This window comes from Rhinolophus ferrumequinum, chromosome 9 (genome assembly GCF_004115265.2).
Source record: "Rhinolophus ferrumequinum isolate MPI-CBG mRhiFer1 chromosome 9, mRhiFer1_v1.p, whole genome shotgun sequence".
Taxonomy (NCBI): domain Eukaryota; kingdom Metazoa; phylum Chordata; class Mammalia; order Chiroptera; family Rhinolophidae; genus Rhinolophus; species Rhinolophus ferrumequinum.
In genome coordinates, this window is record NC_046292.1 from 38,308,169 (window position 1) to 38,333,085 (window position 24,917).

At 55.3% G+C, this 24,917-nt stretch overlaps 1 protein-coding gene across 2 annotated transcripts in view; it reads right to left on the reverse strand.

The window, feature by feature from the left end:
• Positions 1–775: 775 nt before the first annotated feature.
• Positions 776–24,917, reverse strand: part of GLIS1 (GLIS family zinc finger 1) — a 215,025-nt gene continuing 190,883 nt past the window's right edge. The window contains exons 5-11 of one of the 2 annotated variants that reach the window (XM_033114807.1): positions 23,687–23,848; positions 18,847–18,957; positions 14,552–14,684; positions 9,337–9,490; positions 4,465–4,643; positions 3,690–3,857; positions 776–1,305 (exon numbers count right to left, since the gene is read on the reverse strand). In XM_033114807.1, the coding sequence (XP_032970698.1) occupies positions 1,148–1,305; positions 3,690–3,857; positions 4,465–4,643; positions 9,337–9,490; positions 14,552–14,684; positions 18,847–18,957; positions 23,687–23,848 (1,065 nt within the window). In that variant the 3' untranslated portion in view covers positions 776–1,147. The remainder of the gene's footprint in view (positions 1,306–3,689; positions 3,858–4,464; positions 4,644–9,336; positions 9,491–14,551; positions 14,685–18,846; positions 18,958–23,686; positions 23,849–24,917) is intronic. The other variant, XM_033114808.1, reaches the window with a different exon arrangement.

Sequence of the window (24,917 nt, forward strand, 5' to 3'; positions counted from 1 at the left end):
CTATTTCCAGAGCAAAGGAGGGCTCGACACACAATAGGTACGCAGTAAACGTGATCTCCCTACTTCAGCAGTGACGAGGCAGGAATTTTCCTTGAGGATGTTTTTTTACCAGGTGACCTTCAGGGTGACGTGGTGATGTAGGACACTATCAAGGCCACCTGCACAGGCCTGGACGGGGGTCTGTTCGCGGTGCTGGACGATGGGGACGGAGACAGGCAGGGCAGGGCAGCAGCCCAGGGAGACGTGGTGCCCTCAGAACCAGCCTCCTCACCCTCCCTCCCCGGCCGGCCGTTCACGGTGGGGGGGGCTGTGTGTGCAAAGGAGGCTCAGCACCCCGGCCTGCCTCCAGCGGCCTTGCCTCTGCCCCTCACCCTCAGAACGCGGTTGGGCTTGGTCCCTGGAAGGCCTGCCCTGTTTACCCAAAGCCACGGCAGAAATGAAGTGTTTTTCCACCTGCCAAGAAGTCAGGGCAGAGAACAAAGTTCTGGGTCAGAAGGATCTGGCTTCCAATTTCAGTCACACCTTGGGCGGCTTGCCTGCCGATGGGGATAAGCCCGCCTGTAGGTGAGGTCCTGGGACTAGTACCAGAGACTATGAGGCCCACAGCCATGGTGGGGCCATGTGGCTCAGGCACTCATTCCCACTGGGGTCCCAGGGCCCGAGCTGGTCTCCACGGGGCATTGGGCGCCCCCACACTGGCTCTGTAATACTCCTCCGCCCTTGTTCTGGTTTCGGCCTCTAGGCTGCTATCACTAAGCAGAACCAGGCCCCCAAGTCTCATTTCCAGTTTTTAATGTTTTTCTTGCAAAACCCAAAATATAAAACTGGCAGGGGAATGGAAAACAAGTTCTGTACATTTTATATACACGAGGTCTGTGATTTTAAAACTATTTGGGAGAGAAAGGGAAGACACAGTCAGGGAACGTCACAGGTCACAGATCCTGACAGGTACCTCTGAGTGCCCGGCTCAGGCTTGGACAGCTGCTCCCAGCCAGTGCTGGGCGGCCGCGACAACCCCAGCACCCTGAGGGCGTGGAGAGCTTTGCTCTGGCTGCTCAGGCTGGGTGCATGGAGGTTGGGGACACACGGGAGGTGGGCAAGGCAGCATCTGTAGTAGACGGTGGACAGGTGGGGGCTGGGCCTTCCTTCAGGTGTCCGTGTACATGGAGGGGATGTGACTCAAGCAGTGGTCGAAGGCTCCATTGGGGAAGAAGCTGCAGTCCTCGGGGCCGCTGGACGCGATGTCTTCAGATGGCTGTGGTGGCAGCGCTGTGGGGCCTGGGGCCTCAGCCAGGGCCTCGTAGCCTAGGGGTGTGTGGGGGGAACAGGGTCTGGGCTGGGGAGCTCAGAGGCTATGGCTTGTCATCTTTCCCCAACCTGCAGACCCCCCGTCTTGCCCAGGGTCTCTCCTTACAGCATCCCCTCCGCAGGGCCTGCTCCGAGCTCTCTGCCCTTCCAGGTAGGGGAGGAAGGTGGTGGGTGGGGAGGCGCCCTAGTGCTTGCACCTTAAGTGGCCCATGGCAGCTGGGGAGACAGGCAAGTGCTGGCTTGGGGGTATCTTTCACCCAGTGCTGGCCTGTGGGGCAGAATGTGTAGAGGAGGGGGTGAGGGTGGGCAGGTCCCCTTCTGGTAGAAGGACCCTGGTCCAGCCCACACTTTCAGGTTCCTCCACCCCACCAGACACAAGAAGCCTAAAGAATGGGACCAGCACTCACTCGGCATTCAGTAAGGGCTCGGTGAAGTGGAATCTCATTTAAGCTTCACAACAATCTTGGGAGACTCATTATCCCATTGTACAGCTGAGAAGACGGGCTTAGAGAGGGCGAGATACTTGCCCAAAGTCCTATCGCTAGTAAGTGGCGGAGCTGGGCTTTGAACTCAGGTCCATCTGGCTCCGAAACACCTGGCCCTTCCATTGGACATGCTGTCTAAGGGTGGGGTCAGTGCTCAGAGGCCCTCAACCTGGGAGGACCTGGAGAGGGGCCTGCACAGGCTGCCTATCCAGTCCTTGCCCCAAGGGCTCTCATGAAGTTCTATAGCCTAAGACAGGTGGGCCTCCGTCTTCCCATCTGTGTAATAAGACCAGGCTGACCTATTCCTGAAGCTCCCTGGCCCCACCTTGTCGGTCTATTCTCAGCTTGGCAGAGGAGGTGTGGGCAGCTGAGCAGGGCCTGGGATGGGTGCTGGATGCTGCGCTACCACCCAGACAGGGGAGAGGGGAGGCCAAAGGAACCCCCTAATCTATGTGGGGGGAGGGAAGTTCCTTTTCACCCCCGAAAAACTGTTTATTTCAGGCTTTTCTGCTAAACCAAGAAATCCTGCCTTGGTCTGGCTGGGGTCTGGGTGGAGGACCAGGCGGTGCGAGCAAGCAGTGCTGGGCCAGCGGCCGGCGCCTAATCACACACCGATCCACGCGTGTGCAAACACAGAACACACCCACCCGTCCCTGCACACCCTGTGACTGGGTACCCATCTGCCTGTGGTGCATGCATGTGACACGTCCACCGACAGACATACTTGCACCCTACTCAAACACAGTCTGTGCACAAAGGTGGGGTCACGGGATAGGGAACCCTGGGGTGTGCACAGAGGGGGTCACAGAATGGGGAATCCTGGGGTATGCACAGAGGGGGTCACGGAATGGGGAACCCCGGGGTGTGCACACAGACAGGGCATGAACATTGGCCCAAGCACGATGTGAGCACACGTGCCCTGAAGCTCCTTATACACGCGTGGGACTCACACTGCATGGACCCCACCCGTGCTGGCCCCACATGCACATGCACACACAGATGTGTCCATGGACACGCGAAGAAAGAACACAGCCACAGGCACGGGAGCATGTGTGTGACCAGAAAACATGCACTCACAGCTGTGTGTGTGCTCGACTGTGGCCTCGGGGCTTGTCCCTGTGTCTTTATCCTCCACCCCAGCTTCACTCACCCAGAGCAGCCCAAGGGGTAGCTGGGACAGGGTCTCAGGCTCCCCTTCGTCTGGGGCCCCCATCCTACCGAGGCCTTGTAGCTTCCAGCTGGACCTGAGCTCTGGGGCTGGTCTGGGAGGGGGCTTGGCTTGGGGAACCACTCATCTGTGTCCTGCTCTGACCAGGACTTGCGCTGCCGGCCTGAGCCCGACTCTTCCTCGGGCCGTGTACAGACCTCCCCTCTCACTGGGCTTCTCCACCCCAGCCAGGGGCATTACCTGGGGAAGGCCCACGGCCCTGCAGGGGACACACATGTAGTACAAGGAACAAGCACGACCTCCAGGCTCTGTCCCTTCCTAGCAGAGTGGCCTCATCTGTTAAATGGAGATCAGTATTTGTCTCATTCCCTGCTGGACCCCCAGGGTCTACAATAGTGCCTGCACATAGTAGGTGCTCAGTAAATATTCAAAGGGAAACATCAACGAGGCTGTGGGCTCCAGTCTGATTCTTCTCTGCTCTTCAGAAACCTGCCAGAATGCAGACATGTACAAGCCGAGTGACAGTGTGGAAGGAACAGACTGTGGAGTCAGGCAAGTCCCCATTCTGTAGGATCCTGGGACCTCACTGTGCCTTTAATTTCCCCTCTGTAACCTGGGGATGACTCTGCCTCATAGGGCTGTCCCCAGGCTGTGGGACAATGTGCATAAAGCACCCAGCACAGGGTTGGCCCTTGGTAGGCGCTCAGGGGAGGCAGGCAGGGGCTTACCTGTGGCAGGTAAAGGTGCACTGAGGCTGTGGTAGCCATTGGGCCGCAGCACGTTGAAACCATGGCTCTCCTCGGCCAGCCCATCCCCACCGGCTGCTGGCTCGGCGGTCCGGTAGCAGTCACCATAGGGGAAGCAATTTTGGATGGAGTGGAAACTGCCCTGGTACCCTGCAGAGAGAGGCAGCAAGGGCTGCATTCACAGAGGAAAAAGGCCCAGGGCAGGGAGGGGCCCATCTCCACTGCACTGTTCAGCCCCCTACAGTGTCCTGTTCAGGCGTGGGACTGAGAGAAGGGAGCCCCAGGGCGGAGAAGGTACCAGATGTCCTGCCCCCGCTTTCTGCCCTGCACTGGGGGGTTTGGGGAGGTGGTCTCATGTGGCTATGCCTGACTCGAGTCATTTGCGGCTGACAAGAGTGCTCTGAGGGAAGGGACCGTTGGCTCTCTATTCCCTTCCCCTCAGATAACCAATCACTCACTGCTTCTCCAAGCAGCAGGCTGTTCCCTGCCTCTGCCGATGCTGTTCCCTCTGCTGGGAGAACCCTTTGACACCTTATAGATGGAACAAACTCTTTCCCCACTCAGAACGAATTTCCTCTAGGAAGTGCTCCTGATGAAGCTTGTTGGGTCACCTGACTCCGGTTTCTCCCAGTGTGGCGGTAGTGACCACTGTCATTCTGTTCCCCATCTGCCTCCCCCTGGTCAGTGACCCATTTCTCTTGGGCACCCTAGCAGTAATCGGTGTGTGTATAGGACAGGGACCGGGGCCAGAGCTTACCTTGCGGGCTGGGCAGAGGCGGGGGTGGAGGGCTCTGGAAGGGTGGGTAGGGTGGCTTGCTGGGGAGTGTGGGAAAGGGCTGGCCCCCTGGAGAATGGCTCTGGGAGGACGGTGGCAGCGGTGGTGGCCCAAGCCCCTTCAGTGGGCTGACCATGGGTGAGAGGAGGCTGGGTCCCAACCTGGAGAGAACAGAGATAGCCATGAGCGATATGGGCTCTGGGGCTGTAGGGGCCGGAGGCATGGCTGCCGCTGCTTGCTCCCCTCCAGCAGTGGTGAGCTCACTAGCTGACTTGCTCTAACTTACAACAGTGCAGTTTGAAGAGGAAGTTTTATTTCTGATTATGTTTAAACTGGAATTAAATTTTAAAATCCTGTAAGCATTAGGGCCCAAAGGAATCAGTAAAGAAAAGCTTCCTTCTGGCATTTAAGAACTGAGAGTCAGCGAGAGACACTGGTTATAGGCATGACCTTTGGAGTTGACAGAACTGTGTTTAAAAGCTCATCTGCTCTCACTGGCCACGTGATTTGAGGCAAGATGCTTAATGTCTCTGAGCCTTGGTTTCTGACAGGGTTGCTGTGGTCTCTGCCTGGCACACTGCAATTCTTATAAGCCCGCGCAGAATACCAGCCGACCTTGCTGGATCTAACTTTGTGCGTGCTGCTCTGGCCACCTGGAGGATGAGCCCAGGAATGGCAGTTCTTTAGCAGGAGAAGATTCCATGGCACTCACGGTCACCATTCACTGAGCCTCCATCTCACCCCAGGCTCCGTGGGAGATGTTCCTGTGTCCTTCTCACAGACCAGAAAACCAAGGTTCAGAGAGGATGCCTAAGTTAGTCCTGGCCACACAACACTGCCATACACATACAGGGAGGGTAAAATAAAGAAGGCAATGTAGACAAGCACCCAGTATGATGTCAAGTATATCCTGAGCCACTCTGTGAATCACCATCATTATTACCAAGATGAAGGGAAGGAAACCTAGCAGGTAAGTTTGATGTCCAAGTTGGCCTTTATTTCCCTCCATGTGCACTTTCAGTGACCTCTGTCCCCATCCCTGGCCATCTCTCCTCCACTTGCATACATCCTGTGATGGGGGACTCACCACCTCCCTTCATACACAGCCTGAGGGGATGCAGCCCTAAGCCTGTGCTCTCTGGAAGCTCATGTTCTGAAACAAGACTGCAGTGGCTGAGCTGTGCAGTCACCCCGAACCCAGCTGAGCGGAGGTGGGCCATCTAACTGGACAGCACTTCCTCATGCTGCCTTCCTAAGCCTCTGGATCTGTTCACAGGAAATGACCCTAGGCTCAGTTGGACTTGGGGGCTTTTGGGACCAGGTTGAAGGCTCCCAACCTATAATGCATTTATGTGTATTGCAGAAAGAGGGAGAGAGTGAGCGTTCGAGCTCCATTTTCTTATTTGCATTTGTGGATTTGTTGGATCATCCACATTAAAATACACTGCAAACTGAATGTCACAGCTCTCGGTGACCTTTGCAGGCTAGGCATGTTACCGTGGCCCACCCTCCAAGACATAAGGTGTTCACGGCTGGATCAGCGCCTCTCTCTGGGAAAGCAGGACTATCTTGAAACCAGAACGGGGATCTGGAAATTGGTCAGTGGGCTCCACGTCTGTACCTGTGCTGGGTCCCTGTCTGCTCCCTCCAACCTGGGCATCCTGATGTCACTGCTCCTTCACTGCACTGTCACCATTCACATGTGTGGGACCCACCCAGTAAGTGTGCTGAAGGCAGCAAGAAGGGGGGCCTATGCACTGGGTCCTGGTCCTTAGCCCAGCACCTAACACCCTGTAGGTACATGTCAGCCTCCTTAAGTTAATGAACTAAATCCTCCTCCAGGCTCTATGAATGAAAGATCGTTCTCATCATTTTGAATAGGCCAGTCTCACAGGGCTGTCAGGTGGGTCGGGTCTTCCACTGTGCTCTGTAAACGGTGGAGAACTCTGCACAAGCCATGGGACCTCATGACCAGTTCTCACGGCTGAGGCTGGACCCAGGTATGGCCAGGAGGGTGGATGCTCCTTCAGGCCTGCTGGGTGGTGTCCGCCTGCTGTATGCCCACCCCAGCCTGGCACCCACACTCCAGCTCTTTCCTGATTTCCTGTCAGCCTCCTGCCCTATAAGCTCCTTTGGGGAAGGCCAGGTCTCGGTCCTCTCCGTCCCATGGTGCTCAGCCCTGCGCCTGGCACACAGCAAACAGCTGATACATACTGACAAATGGATTTCTGAATCGCTCAGCTACAAAACCCAGAAATTAACGGCGCTGCAAAATTAAGGAGAACCAGATCTGAAGGGGAAAAAACATGCATTTCCAAAGTTTGTTTTTCTTGTCTTAAAGCTGCCATAAATTCACATTTGGCACCTTCACAGCCAGTGAAATTAAACAGAACATGACTCTCTCCATAGCAGACGTGAAGGCTGAGGTTATGCTGCTCTACCTGAACCCTTTAAAAGGAAAAAAGATCCTCTGGAGCTCCTCTTCTGAGTCATGCAAATGATTCCTAAATCAAATATTTTTGCTACAATTGGAACCTATAAAAATTACTATGAAACCCCACTGGCCTGGCAGACTGAGGGCTTCATACCTTGTACAGGGCTGGGGAAAACACCACCCTGTTCGGCGTCTCCTCCGAGCCAGAATAAATAAATTTGGTCATGAAGTCAGGCCCTCTTAGCATACTTTTGAGTGAATCAGATAATTCTGTCAAGCTATTTAAACGTCCCAGCAAACCACCGGGGAGCCGCGAGTGGCCTTCCCTGTTGACTTTGGCAGGGAGTGGAGGCTGAAGGCCTTTCCGCCCCCCTCTTCTCAGGGGCTGAAAAAAGAAACCCATTCAAGCCGGGCCCAGGCCTGGTGTCAGGCGTGAGCACCCTTCTCTCCCGCAGCCCATAGGGGCCTGGACACCTCGCGGTTGGAAGACTTGAGCCCGGGCTCCGGCAGGCATGGCTGGGTGGGCAGGCTGGGGGTCTGTCTCGGTCTTGTCACCACTCTGCCTCTCGTGCACGAATTCTTGACGGGTACTTATGCAGGCGGCAGGCAGGTGATGAATGAGGCAGAGCAGAGTGCACAGGCCCGAGCGGGTAAGGCCTCTGTGGTTTATTTTTCTTGGGTTGGAGATGTTTGGGGCTGGCTGTGGGGTGAGCAGGTGGCCTGAGCCGGTGGGTGGGTGGGTGGGTGGGGGACAGGGGGCTGTGTCCGTGGAAGCTGTAACACATACAGCGTCAGGCATGTGCCGGGATCTCACTCCCTTCTTCCAGGAGGTATTTTAACGTCCACTTCACAGAGGAGGAGCTGAGGCTTGGGGAGGGCTTGGTTTTCTGGGTCCTCCTTTGCTCCCCATCAGGCTGCCTCCTCATGGCTCTCCGCCCACCCACAACCACCGTTTTCTGCTGTTCCACGAATGGCACTTCTGCCCACCCAGGGGCTCAGCCCTGAAGGCCCCTTCTCTCCCCACAAATCAGAGATTACCTAAGTCCTGCTTATTCCATGTCACTAATGCCTTCTGGGGGTGCCTCCTGCCTACCTACCAGCCCTGGCTCAGGCTGCCACCCCCCACACTCCCCGCTACATCCCATGTGCCCCCAGCAATCTAGGCCCAGGCTGCAGGATGCACGTTCTCATCCCCAAACCCAACCACATCCCTGCTTAACACCCTTCAGACAGAGTCCCACCACAGGCCTCCTGGTCTGGCCCTGGTAACCTCTTCCCTGCGCTTCTCACCCCACACAAAGGGTCCTGTTTCCCAGAACACACCAAGCTATTGCCATGCTTGCCTCCACTCTTGCTGTTCCTTTCTCTCAACCTCTCTACTCAGCCAACTCCTACTTAACCTTGGAGGTCCAGCTTAGCACCTCCTCCAGGAAGCCTTCCCTGCCATCCGCCCCCAGCGCACTGGGTTCTCCTCTGGGCTCCCACAGTCCCCTCTGCTTCCTTCCCTCAGACACTTGCCCTGCGTAGTCAATCCCTTCAGGTCTGTCCATCTCCCCTCCGCACAGGGAGCTTCTCTAGGGCTGGCCCAGGGCCCCCCACACCAGGGTCTTCATAACTGAACATTAAATAAATGGGTGAGTGAGTAGGAGGAGGAGCCCAGTGAGGAGCGTAGGCAACACATTTGGTAATGAAGCCAGGTCCGACCCAAGCCTAGGCGGCCAACGCTGTGGTCTTAGGGAGGTGGAAGGAGCTGGGGCCAGGCCTCAGGGGACACGTGTGACCATGTCCTGCCGGCAATAAGCGAGAATGGCAGGGAGGGCAGGCGGTAGGGCAAGAAAAAGTTTTCTGCAGCGTTAGAGGCCAGCAATGAGCACAGGCACCATCTCCACCCATTAAGTGGCCACAATGGGAACCACATTGAATGCAGAAAGAGGCCACCCCTCCCGGCAGTGATCCTGCAGGAAGGGCAACGGTCACAGCCACGGTGGCGAAATGTGGGGCGAGGCCCAGGCAGGCATCTCTGGAGGGGGCAGCAGGCAGTCCGCTCACCAAATACATGGTGCGAGCCAAACAGAAGCCAGAGTGAGGCTACCAGGAGGCCTGGGTGTGGCAGCCCAGAATGCAGGGGTCACGTGAGGGCACGGCATCTCCCCAGGGCTGCCCCCAAAGGGGAGGACAAGGTGCGGCCTCGAGAAGTCCGGGTGCCGATACCAGCTACCCGGTAGCGTTACTGTGAGGCACCAGTGAAATCATGCCTGGCAAGGGTTTGGTACAGACGCAGTATACAGGAAGTGCTGCCTAAACACGGGCTACCGTCACTGTTAGTAACAACCACTGAGTGTGTGGGACGCCTGCCCTCACCTCCTCCCATGCAGGTGCCTGCTTGCTGCTGTGGAGAAGGGCTGGCTTGCTGTACGTACCCATCCCTGGTGTTCTCAGCCGTGGGCAGAGGGGACAGATGATGGGAACTGGTGGTGGCGTCCATTGGGTGGTGCCTGGAAGGGACATCGTGCGTGGGGGGCAGGATGCCTGATGCGAGCCCATTATGGGGGGTGATGGAGCCAGGATACACACCTGCAGGGAAGCAAACAAATATCGCTGGGCTTCGGCCACTCCCTAGAGATGGCTGTCGACAACCCGGGAGCTATGTGTCTGCTTATATAGAGAGAAAGATAAGAAGGGAAACCAGCAAGGCTGTGTTAATAGAAGGTTAGGGGCCCAGACAAGGGAGACGATGGTTTTATTCTGCTCTGTTCACGCCTTGGCTGAAGGGCTGTGCGCAGGGCTCAGGCCTATTCTGATAGCAGAGTTCCGACCAGGGGTTGTCAGAGACATGGGGTGGTCGGGCTGTGCGTGCGTGCGTGCATGTGCGCACGTGTGCTGGGCAGAAGGGTTATATGGAGCAGGCTGCCTCAAATCTCTGGGGTTGTTCTGCGAAAGAAGGGGCTGACTCTGTGTATGTGTGTAGCCTCAGAAGCAGACAGGGATCCTGGAATGGGGAGAAGCTTCAGAGAAGAAGACTCAGGCTCAGGGCTGGGCCATTCCTTCCAACAGGCCGAGGTGCTGTAGGGTAATGGGCTGCCTTGGGCAAAAATGAACCCCACATCATCCCCGGAGATGTGCAAGGAGGTCCCGGATGTCCACCGCAACGGGTCCCAAAGGGAGGACGACTATGCTGGCTGGATGGCAGGCTGGCCTGGGAGACCTCTGAGAAGGGATGCCACAGATGGTTGCACAGGCTGTACACCGCACAAGGGTCCCAACTGAGGAGAGGAGTCAGCCAGGCTCTAGTCTCAGATTCTAAACCTCTAGAAGACACCTGCAAGTTGATACAACCTTTTATCACCTTTTACTCCCAAGGGTCTTATCCTTGTTAAGAAGAGAAGTGGGCTAACGAATCACATGGGGACACTAGGTTATTGCTCCAGGGACCTTACTGAGGGTCTGAGTGTAGTTACTGAGGACAGTGATTCCCAAATGCCTTCACCAAGGAACCGCAATTAGAGGAGAGACACAGCAAGAATTGCAAATTTTTGACATTCCCTATTTTATCTGAAAAAAATTGGTTTGATTCTGCATCCCCCTCTTTAATCTGGCTGTGTTTATTTGAATTTTAATAGAAATTGACATCATTTTCTCAGAAATCAATTCATCAAGTGTCAAGTTGATGCCCTGGGAGGACTCTGTGGCCCCGGGGGCCACACCCAGAACTGCACTGATGCAATGTCTACTCTGATTGGTCAAAGCTCATCCTGGGCCAGCTGTTACATTTTGAATAGCAATCTGGTCTCAGTGGATCCAGACCCAAAGCTCTTTATCACCTCATGAGGACCATTTGAGAACACATCACACTTTTTTCATGCATGGGGTAAAGGAGGGACTTTTACCTCCTCAGGTGGTTGGGGTTCCAAGGCTAGCCCATCCCAGGCTGGTCCCTCTGGCCCAGGCCTGCTATTCAGGAAACTTTTATAAGGAATTGAGCAGAGCTATGACAGGGATTGCAAGCTCAGTGTCTTACGTGGCATGACAGGAAGCAAAATAAGTGAAACTGCAGGGTTACCATAGGGAGTAGTGGGGACTGCGGCAAAATGGAGAGAACGCGCCTCTTAAGGCCTTTACATTGAAACTGTTAAAAAAAAAAGAAAGAAAGAAAGAAAAGAAAAAAAAGAAAAGAATGAAACACTGTGCCTTTGAGACCAAACAGTTTGCAAACCCTGTCCTGGAGTTAAAGCAGCAGACACACTATGGATGGGTTTTATTAGGTGAAATTCTACTCTTACAATAAATGTATGTTAGTAAGTTACTATTCATCAAGAATATGCTATATGTCAAACTTTTCCCACACCAGTTTAACCACCTCAACAACTGTCTGTCTATAGGGGAGATAATGTGATCCCATTTTAAGACGAAGAAACTAAGTCCTAAGAACTTCAATGATTTGTCACAAGTCACACAGTGGGCAGCTAATCAGGCCTCCCAAGGGATACCAAGAAAAAGTCCATTTCAAGCCATGCCCAGCAAACGGTCTAGGGCTCCAGATCAGGCTATGGCCTGGATGTCTGGCAAGGGGCCCCTGGTTCAGGCTTCATTGTGGGACGGGGCCCGGAATGGGTTCCTGAGGGACCCATTCTTACCCCTCCCTGTCTCAGGGACCTCAGCTCACACGGCATGTACCGCCCATATATCCATCCACTGCCTCCCTCGGCCACAGATCTCTCCCCAGCCTGGTCAGAAAAGCACCAGAGGGGATTTCTGTGGATGGAGCTGGCTCAGTGCTGCGCATGGCTTGCTCCACTCACCACTCTCGCTAGCACCGCTTCACCTGCCATCTTGAACCAATTTGGGAGCCTGACAGCTCAGAAGGCCTAGAATCCTGATAAATCCCGCTCCTTCTCCCTCAGCCATGCTGACCTCATGCTTCTCACATCCTCACTGCCCATCACGTTACCCTGGGTCTGCTAAAGGAGGCCTGCCAGAGAAGCTTCTGAGGGTTTCCTCTGAGGAGAGCTGGCCGTCCTGATGAAGGACAAACTCACAGGAGCTTCCTACAGTTTGACAATGAAAATTCAACATCACCCGCACCAGCTCCTCCCTCAGCCTCACTCTTCTGTCGGAGACTCTTCAATCCTAACATGACTTGAATCTGCTCCCCTGCTTTCCCCCGCCCTAGTCTGGGTCCCTGCCTGTACCACCCCAGAGGATGAACACGTGGGGAGGTGTCTGAGAGTGTGAACCAGGCATATTGAGCATGCAAAGAGATGCTAGATGGAAATGAGGGAATCACGCCACGCCAGGGGCAGCGGGAGTGGGAACGCCATGGGGCCAGCCCAGCCTCTCCCCAAAACGCACCACTTCAGGCTGTAAATCAGCGTCATCAATCATCAGCCATGAGCGCTTAACCTCTGGCCCTAACATCTGTTCCCAACTGTGCCTCAGGCATCTGCTCAGCGGCCTGCAGCAGGCCTGGCGGCCGAAGCCCAGAGGATCCAGGGCTCCTTCCCTCCCCGCTGTGCTGCAAGCTGCTAGAGGACAGGGACCAGGACGGGGCCTGACATACAGTAGGTGCTCAGTTCAGTGCAGCAGAGCCTTCGCAGCAGGGGAGACGGCAGACTATTTGGGTAAGGGCACTGCCTGCAGCCAGACGGTCTGGATTCAGATCCAGCCTCTGCCATTTACTGGCTGTGGAACCTCAGCAAAAAGTGACTTGACCTCTTAAGGCCTCAGTTTCCTCATCTGGAAAAGAAAGAGCACAATAGCATGTACTTTGTGAGGATTATGTTAATACATACATGCACAGTCCCTAGAACTGCTCGTGTACATACTCAAAAAATGTTGGCCATTGTATTGTTATGAGATGGATGAGTAAATACTCTTCTCATTCATCATGAGCAACAATAATAACAATAAAATTATTGGTCACATTAGGTTTATATAAGTTATCACACCCACAGTCATACTTGTGGTCACAGGAGGTCTAGGCGGGGAGTGCAGGGGACTGAGGCTCAAAGCAGGGAAGACACCCTTCACTCACTGTCAGAGCAGGACTGGGCAGGCACGCTATGATCCCAGTGCTGCCTCGTCCATGCTGCTGCCTCAGTGACTCATCTGTAGCATGGGCTCACTGGGAATTGAATAAGATGACGTTTGTAAAGTGACTGGCCCAAGTGCTCAAGGGATGGTTCTTGCTGGCTCCGGCCCCTCCGCCTGGGACAAGCCCTGGGATGGTATCTGGGAGAAAAGGCTTATAAACTGGACCTGCTGCAGATTTCTCCTGATGACCTCGGGTCAATCCTTCTCCTGAGTCCTCCCAGGCTGAAAACTGATGGGCTGCAGGAACTATGCCCCAGGGCAGCCATTGCTAATCAGTCACAGCCCTCTTTCCTGTTGAGTCTCTGAATCTTTCTCAACACAGAGCTCTAAGAAGTAGGGAGCTGGCAGTTGAGATGCAAACCTTCATTCCTGGGGGTGGTCATCCCTATGGTACCTTCTTGCCCTGCTAATTTAGCGACTCTGATCCCATGAGAAGCAGCCTGTGGCTGGAGGGAGGAGGGTAGGTTCCTCTTCCATGGACCGATCTTTCTGGGGTATCCTTGCCCTTGCAGGCCTGTCTGAGCACATACCCCTGTGAAGGGCAATCCAGAAAAAGGACAAATACCTTCTCTTTCCAAGGCTGTTTTGGTAAGTGCTTTGACATAGTTTTAAATCTGCTGCTACTTCCATGCTGAGAGGAAAGAATACAAAATTAAAAAATAAAAAATGTTTAAAATGGTTGGAGTAATTCAAGAAATCCCAGAGGGTGGGAAGACCTTTCTGCTCTGATGCTGTGGTTTCTTCTGGGGGAGGAGAGGGCAGAGCACAACTTTGTCAGCTGGAATCCACAAGCCACACTGTCCTGATCTGGGCAAGATTCCTAAGCCACATAGCCAGGAACTCCTGCTGGGGACCAAGACTTGCCCCATTGCTCGTGGCTGCAGAGAGGGACAGACAGGCTGCCTCAGCTGGACCAGAGCTTCTGAGTGTTCAGCTGGATGGACCTGCAGGGACCCAAAGGTTTGGGGGCTCCATCTCTGGGCCCCAGAGTTTACTGAGGGGCTGGAAGTGATTATTGCCAAGTTGCCCACCCTCTCAGAGCCTTGGTGTTCTCGAGTCAAGAGGTCGTGGTTTGCAGTACGTGGGACTTCAACTTGAGTCCCAGGCCTGAACCTTAAGGCAGGTCCTGAAGGCAGCAAAGTGCTGCCTTAGTGAAGAGGAGGGGGGAGGAGAATGGCAAGGTGTACAGTGGCTCGGAGGCCAGAGGGAGCAGAAGGTGTTCAGGGAACTGTGTCTAGTGTGTCAAGGGTGGGCCAGGAGGCTTCCAGGCGCAGCTCGGCCCTGTGCGGCCTCGGAGGCCAGGATGAGAGGAGCCTGGGCTTCCTCCCATGGGCAATGCGGAATCACAGGAAAGTTTGAAGGAATATATGCCCACTTAGATAAGCTGCAGAGGCAATTAAGCCCAGAGGAGTGGGTGTCCCTCAGCAAATCGTGCCTATATGGCTCTGAGTGGCCCACAGGGCATTCTTGTCTTCTTGCAGGGCTGGGTGGCAGTAAAAGGGCGCTCCAGGCTACGTGCCTGGCCCTGCCTCCCCGCGTGCATACCTGGGAGCAGCTCCTGACCCAGGGTGCGGCCACCCTTCCCTTCACTGGCAGCCAGCTGTGTGGACGCGTGGAGCTGCTGCAGGGCCAGACATTCGGTCAGGACGTCAGTCTCAGCATCAGGGCCCGAGTGCAGCTGGAGGGCAAGTACAGGAAGAGAGGGTGTCAGCAAGAGACCACCTGCCCATCAGTAATGCTCACCTTAGGGGACAAGGCAGTAAGGACAGTGGCCCCAGGATAAGACTCTTTATCTCACTGAGTCTCAGTTTCCTCATCTGTAAAATGGAGCTAATTGTGTACATTGTGAAGGTTGTTAGTTCAGGTCTGAAAAGCAAATACTACGCCGAGATTGAACATGCAAGAATGTTAATAGGGGAAGTGCCTGTGTGAGAGAGCTGGGCAAGCTGGGAGAGCCATCAGACCGAGGTACGAGTCTGACCACCAGAGAAGGAGGGAGGGAAAGGAGGTGGATGGGAGCTTCCTAGACTGGGAGTCTAGGGAGCCATGGGGTCCTCAGGGAGTCAGAGTTTGCTGGAAGTAAGTCGGGGGGGCGAGGTCCTGTGTCTCCTGGGAAGGGGTCTTGTCTCAGCACCCCTGCAGGGCCTGCCACATTTAGTCACTGGCTGGGAGCAGCCCGCAGGAGGCACAGCCTCAGCACGACGCTGAGGTGGGTGTCAATGCAGCAGCTGGGGCCTCCCACAGGTGGCTGGAGGTCTGTGAGGCATGTCCTCATGGCTGCCACGGAGGTGGACTGGTGCAGAGGAAGTAAAATACAGCAGGTACGCAGTCTCTTCCCTCCTTCTCACCCATCCCCACCATCTTTTTTTCCGTCCTGGCATAAGGTCCAGGGGAAATAGTCCAGGGCTAGGGACAGAAGACCTGGGTTCAAATCCCACTCCATCTCTTCTTACTCTGGGTCTGACATTGGGCAAATAACCTCTCTGGCTCTTCCTCTCCTGCCTGAAGCAACAATAATCCCCTCTCACCCCAGGCTGCTCCAAGGCGTAATGAGGTGATGGGTACAAGCATACTAGTTAAATGTGCTGTGTAAAGGCTGCCTGACTCTAGCTGGCCGAGTCTCACAAGGTCACATGACAGTGGGCACACTGGATCAATACATGGACCTGAGATCACTGGCTAAGAGCAAGCTTGGGCGGGCACATCTTTGGCCAACAACCTTCAGTTAATCCCAGAGACAGACTGGAGACCAACACCTCAGAACATCTTTGCTTCTCCAGATGGGGACAGATCGGGACAGGGAGGGGCTGGTTGGTGCCTTAGGGACCTCCAGAGATGAGAGGGCATGCACCTGGATGGGGAAAACTGCTTCTCCCAGGGAAATCCCAAAGCCTCACTTCTGGAGCCCTGAAGATTCACTTGTTCAAATCCTCATTTTATCTGGAACAAAACCAACCCAGAGAAGGTGAGAGCCTTGTCTCATGTCACACAGCAGCTGAGAGTCAGCCCCCAGGGTTTTTCCACCCTCCGAGGCCAGAAGGGCCAGCACCCAGGCTTGGGGAGGGCATGCCCAGCCTCTCCATGGGCCCTCAGCTCCTTGACCCAGCAGCTGTTTTCCATGTAAATTAAGTTTCTGGCAAAAGAGGGCCAAAGCATGCCTTGCAGACCACAATGTCGATTGGATTAGGAGCAGCGGGAGAGGAGAATTAAGGAAGAAAAGCATTTCTAATTCTCTCTGAAACGCAGCAGGGCTGCCAAGGAGCTGTCATAATACAAGGGTCGCTTTACCCAGAAAGATACATCATCCCCGATGGCTCTTAATAGATGCTTATTGTTGGGAAGTTTGCAGATCTGCCGCCCCAGGTCCCTGGGGCCCAGTGCAAGCCAAGCATGGGGCCTGGGAAAACCAGGGCAGGATTCTGGTCCTCGGGCACCAGTCCGCTGGGGACAGAAGCCTCCTTGGCACAAAGCCTAGGCCGTTCCCTATCCTGCTCAGGCCCCTCAACCTGAGCATGGTGGGGAGAACTCAAGCCCTGGAGACAGATGGGTCTGGGATGGGACCGTGGCTCTGTCACTCCCATATGGCACAACTCTGGGCAGATTTGTGAACTCTCTGAGCCTCAGTTTCCACATCTCTAAAATGGGAAAAATAATTAGTGCCCACTTCCTAGAGTTCTAGTGAGGACGACATGAGATACAGTCTGAAACATAAGGCTTGGCCCTCCCTTCTCAGGGTGAAGACGGATGTGGTGTTTTCACTGGTGAGTTCATGGTCCAGGCTTTAACTATGTCCCTTTTCTGCTCTCCTGCTTTCAGTGACTCCCAGTGCCTGCAGGATGAAGACCAAAGTTTCGAGCCTGACTGCCCTCGCCATCATCTTTCCCACTGACGCCTGCTTGCTCCAACTGCCCCCATCTCTGCAAACCCCTATCCCATGGACTAAAGCGGTCTGCTTTTCTAGACTCTAGGCCTTTCTCTGCTTTATTCACGCCTGTATCCACAGCTTGGAACACTGCTCGGGAAACAGTAAGGTGCTCCATGAAGCTTGTTAGCAACTGAATGGGCTCTTTCCCCTCTGCCTTCCTCCGTCATGCTGACGGCCCAGATTGGGCCCTAGTGTTTCTCTTCACCCCCATACCCTCCTTGGCACCCAAGTACCCCCGCTCCCATGGCCCCAGTGATCCTCTGGAGATGTGGGCTAAACCCAGCGTGGTAGGATCTGCCCCAAGTGGTACCGTGTTTCCCCGGAAATAAGACCTAGCCGTACAATCAGTTCTAATGCGTCTTTTGGAGCAAAAATTAATATAAGACCTGGTCTTATTTTACTATAATATAAGACTGGGTCCATAATATAATATAATATAATATAATATAATATAATATAATATAATATAATATATACCGAATATAATATAACATAATAAATAATGAGTCTTATATAAGACCCAGTCTTATTTTACTATAAGACCAGGTATAATATAATATAATATAAGACCGGGTCTTATATTAATTTTTGCTCCAAAAGACGCATTAGTGCTGCTTGTCTGGCTAGGTCTTATTTTCGGGGAAACACGGTAGTCCCAACCCTCCCACTGTGCTGGGTCCCTCAGTGGCTCACACCTTATTCCAAACAGAATCCGCTGCTCTCTCCTGCAAACCTGCTTCTTTCTTAGATTGTCTGTCCTGGTGATGGGGACCACCATCCGTCCTGCCCCCCAAAGCCTGGCCCTGGTGCTCCTCTGCCACTTTCCTGCCCAGCCAAGTCCCTCTTCTTCCCCCCCGGCTCTGCCCGTCAGCCCCCACCATCTCTCCTGCTCCCCAGCAGTGGCCGCCCTGCCTCGGATTTCCCTCCAAGCACCCTCAGCGCATTCTCTAAGCGGCCCCCAGAGCCATCTTTCAAGGTGACACCCCTTCCCTACTTAGGGGCCTCGGTGGCACCCGCTGACCTCAGGACAGCCTAAACTCCCTGGCAGGGCTTCGGGGCTGTCGTGTCCCGTCCCTCCTTGTCTCGCTGCTGAGCCTCGACACAGGCAGGCTGCCCACTGGGCCTCGCACACAGCGTTTCAAGCCTCACTCATTCTTGGGGGTACACTCTTCTTCACCTGCCCAACGCTTCCCCTTCTTCAAGGCTTAATGACAAAACACAACACCTCCTGTCCTGAACTTTTACTTTGGGCCAAGTACTGCTCTAAACCCTGAACATGTATTTTACTCATTTCATCCTCAGGACAACCCTTTAAAGCAAGTCCTTGATTATCTCCACTGGACAGTTGAGGAGCATGAAGAATGAAGGTGGTAAGAAACGTGCCCAAGGCCACAGGGTATCTGTAGTGAGCCTGGCGGACAGGCTCCAGAGCGCGCCCCACTGTGCTCTACTGCTTCCTCCACGACTCTTCTGTGTCCGCCCTGATGGGCTAAGGCCCTTCTCCATGCCCTGGACTAGTCTCTGCATGCCTCCTTGCAGTCTTTATTATGTTGTACTGAAGTAGCTCTTTACCCACCAGGGTAAAGACTCTTTACCTGGTCTGCCTCTTACCCACCAGGTCTCCATTGGAGGTGCGGACCATGGTTTTCCATTTTTTCATCTCCAATGCCTACACAGTACCTGACATCAAATGTTTACTAAACGAGCCATGGTGAGTGGGCAGATGGATGAGAGAGGAGCTGGATGGTCTGTCCAGCTGGCAGGGGGTGAGGAAGTACACTCAAGGGACGGGTAGGAGACAGATGGTGACGATGGACAGCGGTGTCCTCGGGTATGTGGAGGGGCGAATGCACTCAAGGAGTGTGGCTTGATGCTGGACAGGCGGCTGGGAGGCCAGGAACGGGGGCTGTCTTACCTTCTTACGCACCTGCTGCTCTTTGGCCGAATGGGCCTTCACATGCTTGCGGAGCGAGCTGGGGTCCGTGTAGCGCTTGGAGCAGCCGGGGATCTGACAGGCGTATGGTTTCTGTAACGTCAGAGGGCAGAGGTTGTGTGAGCGAGGGACCACCTGCCAGGCCAAGGTCCTGCTGTGTGACCTGCAGCGGGGAGGATGACTGGGCCAGGGGCAGGCTGCAGACTCACTGCTGACCCTCCTGCCATGTTCCTAGCCCGGAGGGGTCTTTCAGCCAGTCCTGCCCACGGGTGCAGGGAAGGTGCCTGGCCTGGGAGCAAAGGAGGGGATTTGTGTCTCCATTCTGCCCTCACTCAGGGATCTCAGGTAAGTCGCTTCCCCTCTCTGAATCTCACTTTTCTCCTCTGCAAAATGGGGCCAACTGAGGATCCTTCCAGCTCTGACCCTGGCTCTGAGAAAAGAATACTCTTTGTAGCCCAGAGCTGCAGAGAAGCAGCAAGTGGACAAAGAGTGAAATGAAGTGGCTGCCTTGGAGAGGAGGAGAGGGAACAGAGAGGGACAGCACGGTGCCAGGAGGGCACGAACATGGGGTCAGGCTGGGGTACAGCAGGGCCCCAGGCTGGGAGTGGCTGACCACATCTGGCAGTGGCGCCAGTCCCCAGACTGCTCTCTGGTCCTTGCCCCGACAATCATGGGAGGCCAGAAGGGAACTGGGTCTCAGACACTGGCCTGGGGAGGCTGGGGGTCTGTGCCTTTTGTGTCCCTTTCCCTTGGGGCTCCCGTCGCTCATCTAGAACAAATCCATGCCCACGGCCTCCCCTGGTTTCTGCCAAGGCCCCACCCTGCTCTTTGCGCCTCCCATCTCCCCTCACGCTCACAGCCAGGGGGCTTTGCTCACAGAGCTGGCCACGCTCGTACCTTCTAAACACTCCCATGCTCCCTTGGGCTGTGGATACAGCCCATCGCTGGCCACCAAAGGCCCTTTGCGACTCAGGCCCTCCTTACGTCTCCCCCTTCTGCCCCTGCCTCCGGCCCGCGTCACCTCCTCTTGAAGCCCTCCTTGAATCTTCTTCCCACCTCTACCTCCTGAGCTTCCCATCGGCAGCACTGTCTACCTGCGCTGCTGGGTTTCTCCACTGACCTTCTCCACCAGGTGGTGAGTCTTCCTCAGGGGAAAGTCCCTTGATCGCTGTCAGGTCTCAGGGATGGGCCCAGGGCACAGGCTCCGTGGCTATAACTGGATTCTGAGCTCTCCCACGGGGACTACCCCTACGCTCTACTTGGGGACTCCAGCTGCTACTGGGGCTTAAAATCCCAAAGGCTTCCCTTTTGGAACACACCTAGTGATTCCTATTTTTCTCTGGGCCCATTGGCCTCCAGTAACTGTAGGGGACAGGAGAATGTTTGGAGGAGGTGACACCTCTTGGATTAAGTACCAAGGATCTCTGTGTCCCTGTCAGACACACCCACATGGAACCGCCCCCCAAACCTCAAGGTAACTCTGCCCTGTGGACTGAGGCGAGGTTAGGTGACCTCAGACCCCAGGACCCGTGCGGAGAGGCAAGCAGAAAGAGAAAACTGTACCTTGGTGCTGCCACGGAGAGTTGCCAGATTAAAGAAATGGAGGAGAGCAAAAAGAGAGAGACAGAGCGGTGAGAAGCTTGCCGCGCTGAAAGGAAGGTATGGGGGTGGGAAGGTGGACGGTATGCCTCAGACCTGCCCCCCACCCAACCACACAGAGACACAGACATACATGCACACACAGACACACACACAGACACATGGCCCCTTTCCTATAGGCCTGACCCCACCGCAACATATGCACACACACACACACACCCTCTCTTTCTCGTGGGCCTGACCCATCCCAACTCTCTCTCTCACTCTCACTCTCAGTCTCCGGCTCTGCCCGGCCCCGCCCCAGGCTCTGTTCCTTGGGGACACTGATACAAATCCACACGCTTCTGTAGAAAAGCAGAGTTCCTTGTGTGCAGGTGCACTCGTCTGGAAGGAGGGCACAAGGCCCATCTCCATGTTTGTTTCCCCAGGGCCTGACATGTGCAGAAGAGTCCTCCGGCCCAGCTCCCCTGTGAGCCCTCAGGAAACCCTGTGGCTGTCCCACGCAGCAGCCAAGTCCCAGGCCTGGAGTCACTGCACAGGCTCCATAGCCTGGGTCGTGTGTGAGGATGGAGCACTGCGGCTCCTAGAGCCTTCCAGGTCTGTGCTCGCGTACCGAGCGCCCCCTCTGTGCAGGCACCTGCCGTCTGTGATGCCCTTTCTGTCTCACACTCACCCTTGTGAGAAGCCTCCCCCTTTGCAGATGAGGAAATTGAGGCTGATGCTTTGCCCAAGATCCCAAGTAAATAAGAGTGTGCCCACGACACTCTACTAGGGCACCTCCTCTACTCAGCAGCGGATTGTCCAGGGCAAAGAAGGGATTATCACCTCCATGTTGCCATTGGGGAAAACGAGGCCAGAGCAGGCAGTGGCTTAGTCAGGGAGCCTGAGGCAGTCAGGACTGGAACCCTACACCCAGTGCCTGGGACATGGCAGGATTTGGTCAGTATTCTGTCAGCGCACAGCAAAGGAGGGACTCGTATTTCCTGTGGAGATGGTATGTCAGGCTATACATCTGTCATCTCAGTTGATTCACATCTCTCTCTTGTGAGGTAGGTATTTGAGGAAACTGAGGCCCAGAGAGGCTAGCATTCATTCCTTGGACCTCTGGGACCAGGTGGAGGGCCAGGATTGGGATCCAGGCTGGTCCTCTCCAGTCTATTCCACCACTTTCCTGCCCATGGACAGAATCCCATGTTCTCTGGTGCCAGACGGGAGCTGGAGACATGACTGGGTCCCCTCTGGAAAACAAGATCCAGCCTGCATGGGGCTGACCAGCTGGGCCTCTGAGCCTCGGGGGCTGGGAAAGCAACCCAGCCACTCAGAGCTGCCTGTGATGTTTACGTGGGACTGGGTGCAAGCAGGGGCTGGGCTTGGCGGCTGCACCTCCCAGGCTTCACCAGGACCTTCTGGGGTGACGAAGGCCTGAGACAACCCTGCGGGCTCATTCTGGGCTTGAGCTGACCTACGCCTCGGAGCTCTGTTCTCACACCAAGTAGGGTCCAGAGGCCTGTTGGTTTGGGGCGAGGTCCAGGAAATGCAGTTAGGAGGGAGGGAGGAAGGGGGTAAGTCAGGGTGGGTGACCCTGAGAGGCCTGGAGGGACAGTGCCTAGGCCTGGTGCTGTTGGTGCTGCCATGTGGCCTCTGGGAGACCTAAGCAGGGTGCTGGGGCACAGTCTGTGCCTCTCAGGGCCTGGGCTGGACCCCAAGGGCCCCCAGGGCTGGCTGTGTGAGAAGGTAATGAAGGCAAGCATTTGACCCAGGGTTTGCATCCCAGCTTTGCCACTTACTAGCTGGATGACAGTCAGTGATTTCATTTCTCCTAGTCTCAGGTTATTTGCAAAATGGGGAAAGCAACCCAGCCACTCAGAGCTGCCTGTGATGTTTAAAATGGGGATAATGGCCCCGACCTTGTGGTTGTCACCAGGATTAAACGGGGGGAGTGTGTGTGATATGGAGGTGGGGAAGATGTCTAGAACCTTCTGCCCAGGGCCTGGCCTGGACCCAAACCCTGACTTCCCTGCTATTTTCTGCCATCCCACCATCTTTTTTGGGTCTTGTTTTTCCCAGCTATAAAAGAAAGAGTTCGGACCAGAGGGCCTCCAGCTCGGACCTCTGTTGTTTTGAGGCCTCCAGTTTACCCAGGGGGAGTTAATCCCCCTTTTGGGCCCCCGTTTCCTCATTTGTATATCTGTGTACTAGACAGGCTGGGCTGGACAGCCACTCAGGTATCCTAGCCCCCTACCAGCAGAGTTCCCCAAACGTTTACATGAAGAGAGGAGACACAGGTAGGCCAGGGTCCCGGACTGGCCTCTGGCTGAAGATCTGTTTCCTGATGCACAGGTGGCCTGGGGTCCTCCCAGGCCACACGTACCCCCTCACACGGGCCCTGTGAGACTGGGGTGAGGCCCAGCTCTGCGTCAGCTCTGCCACCTTCTAGCTGAGCAGGCACTGAACCTCTCAGAGCCCTGCTTTCCTCATCTGTCAAATGGTTAGTGAACCCCTGACTGACAGGGTCAGTAGGAAATCCTGGGAGACCATGACTTAGGAAGTGCTCTGTTAACCGCTGAGGTATGTATTCACAGAGGTAATGCTTGCACTGACCCTGGGAAAGCCACTGGTTGTCTCACTGTCTAGGAGGTGACATACAGGCACCTGGGGCCAGGTCACTATTCCAGGAGCCTGGAGTCTTAGGACCTGCTCACCTCAACTCCTCACCCATCGGGCTCAAGGGGTAAAAAATGGCCTTGAAGAGCCTCTGGCCTGTCTCTATGGAGAAGGGAAAGGAAGGGCAGGGAGAGACTACTCGGGGGTGGCTGACAACTCAGGCTGGGGAGAGGACTCGGGATGGTGAGCTCAGCCTCTCCATGGGGATATGCAAGGACACGGGTGCATTACTAGGCTACAGCAGTGGTGCCCAACGGGGGGACACTTTACTACCTCCTCCCCAGGACATCTGGCAACAATGTCCAGAGGAATTTTTGGTTGTCACAACTGAGAGATGGGAAATCACTGTCTAGTGGATAGAGGCCAGGGATACCACTAAATATCCTAAAATGACAGGACTTCTCTCTCCTCCCAAACAGTCATCCTGACCAAATGTCAACAGGGCTCAAGGATGAAGGCAGGGTTTCTGCATGGACCCCGGCTCCCGTCCTGCATTTGACATGTGGGGGCGTGTGCACGTCCTGCCCCCTCCCACCCTCGCCTCCCCCCTCAGGCCTACCGTGTCGAGGTGGGTGCGCTGGTGCTTGGCACGGTCACTGGAGTTGCTGAAGGCCTTCTGACAGCCTGGGTGCTGGCACAGGTACGGCTTCTCACCCGTGTGGCTCCGCAGGTGTATCTTGAGGTTCTCCAGCCGTGAGAAGGCCTTGCTGCAGCCTTCAAACTGCGGGAGAGGCTGGTGAGGGGTGCTCTGCAGCCCCTGTGGGCCCCCCCACCCAGCCTGGAAATGGCCCCCAGCGTCCTCTTCCCTCCCCGCTCCCCAGCACCGTGTCCTGCTCGAGGTGTCCAGGTGCCCTGGCTCAGCAGCTCCCCATGAAGTACTCAGAGCCCACGCTCTCTCTGGGAAGCCCTGATAAGTCCAGCAACAATTGCACCTCTGACTTAGAAGTGGCCACTAGGGCTGGAGAAGAGAGTGGTCTTTCCATCTATGGCTCTGGAAGGATCCCCTCTCCAATGGCATCTGGAAACAATGGCTGCTCTGACAGCAGCACAGCCCTGAATGGACAGATGGCAGGCACGTGTCGTAGTGCAGATAGCCCTGGTTTTGACAGCCTCGGCCTCCCTGCGCCTTATTTCCTTGCCTACAAATTTGAGACTGTGTGGCCACCACTCAGGGCTGAAATGAGGGCCCCACGCGGTAGGACACTGACTGTCAAAGGGTTCTGGCCATCTGCAGCACAGTTTCAGCTGACTGCTGTCAGCACAATGACTACATTTGTAAACTCGGGGTCTTTGATGAATCATTTGGCCGTTTAAGCCATCCAATGCCCACCACATACCAGGCCCTGTGCTGGGCAGTGGGCATACAGGGGGTGTAGCACAAACACGTGATGCCTCTGGTCGGAGGTGGGGGTGGGGGTGGACAAAGAGCAGCAAACGCAGCGCCCTCCTCCTGTGGCCCCAGGTTGACCTGATCCCAGCAGCCTCTGCCCAGCTCCAACCCCTCTCCCTGGAATCCTCTAATTTCTAACCCTCCCTCCCTATTCTCCACACCACTGCCCAGAGGCAGGTTCTGATGTAGAAACGGGACCCTGCTGCTCTCTGCTTAAAGCCCTGTGGGCCTGGCATCGAACCCGCTGGACTCCCACCACTTACTCTCTGTCTCTCATAACCATTCATCCAATCCCCGCCCCCCGTGACCCCTCCAGCCTTCAAAGTCCAGCTTAAATGCTGCCTGATGGAGAAAGAGATAGCCAGCCTGGTGTGACTGGCTGCTCCTTCCTGCCTCTCCC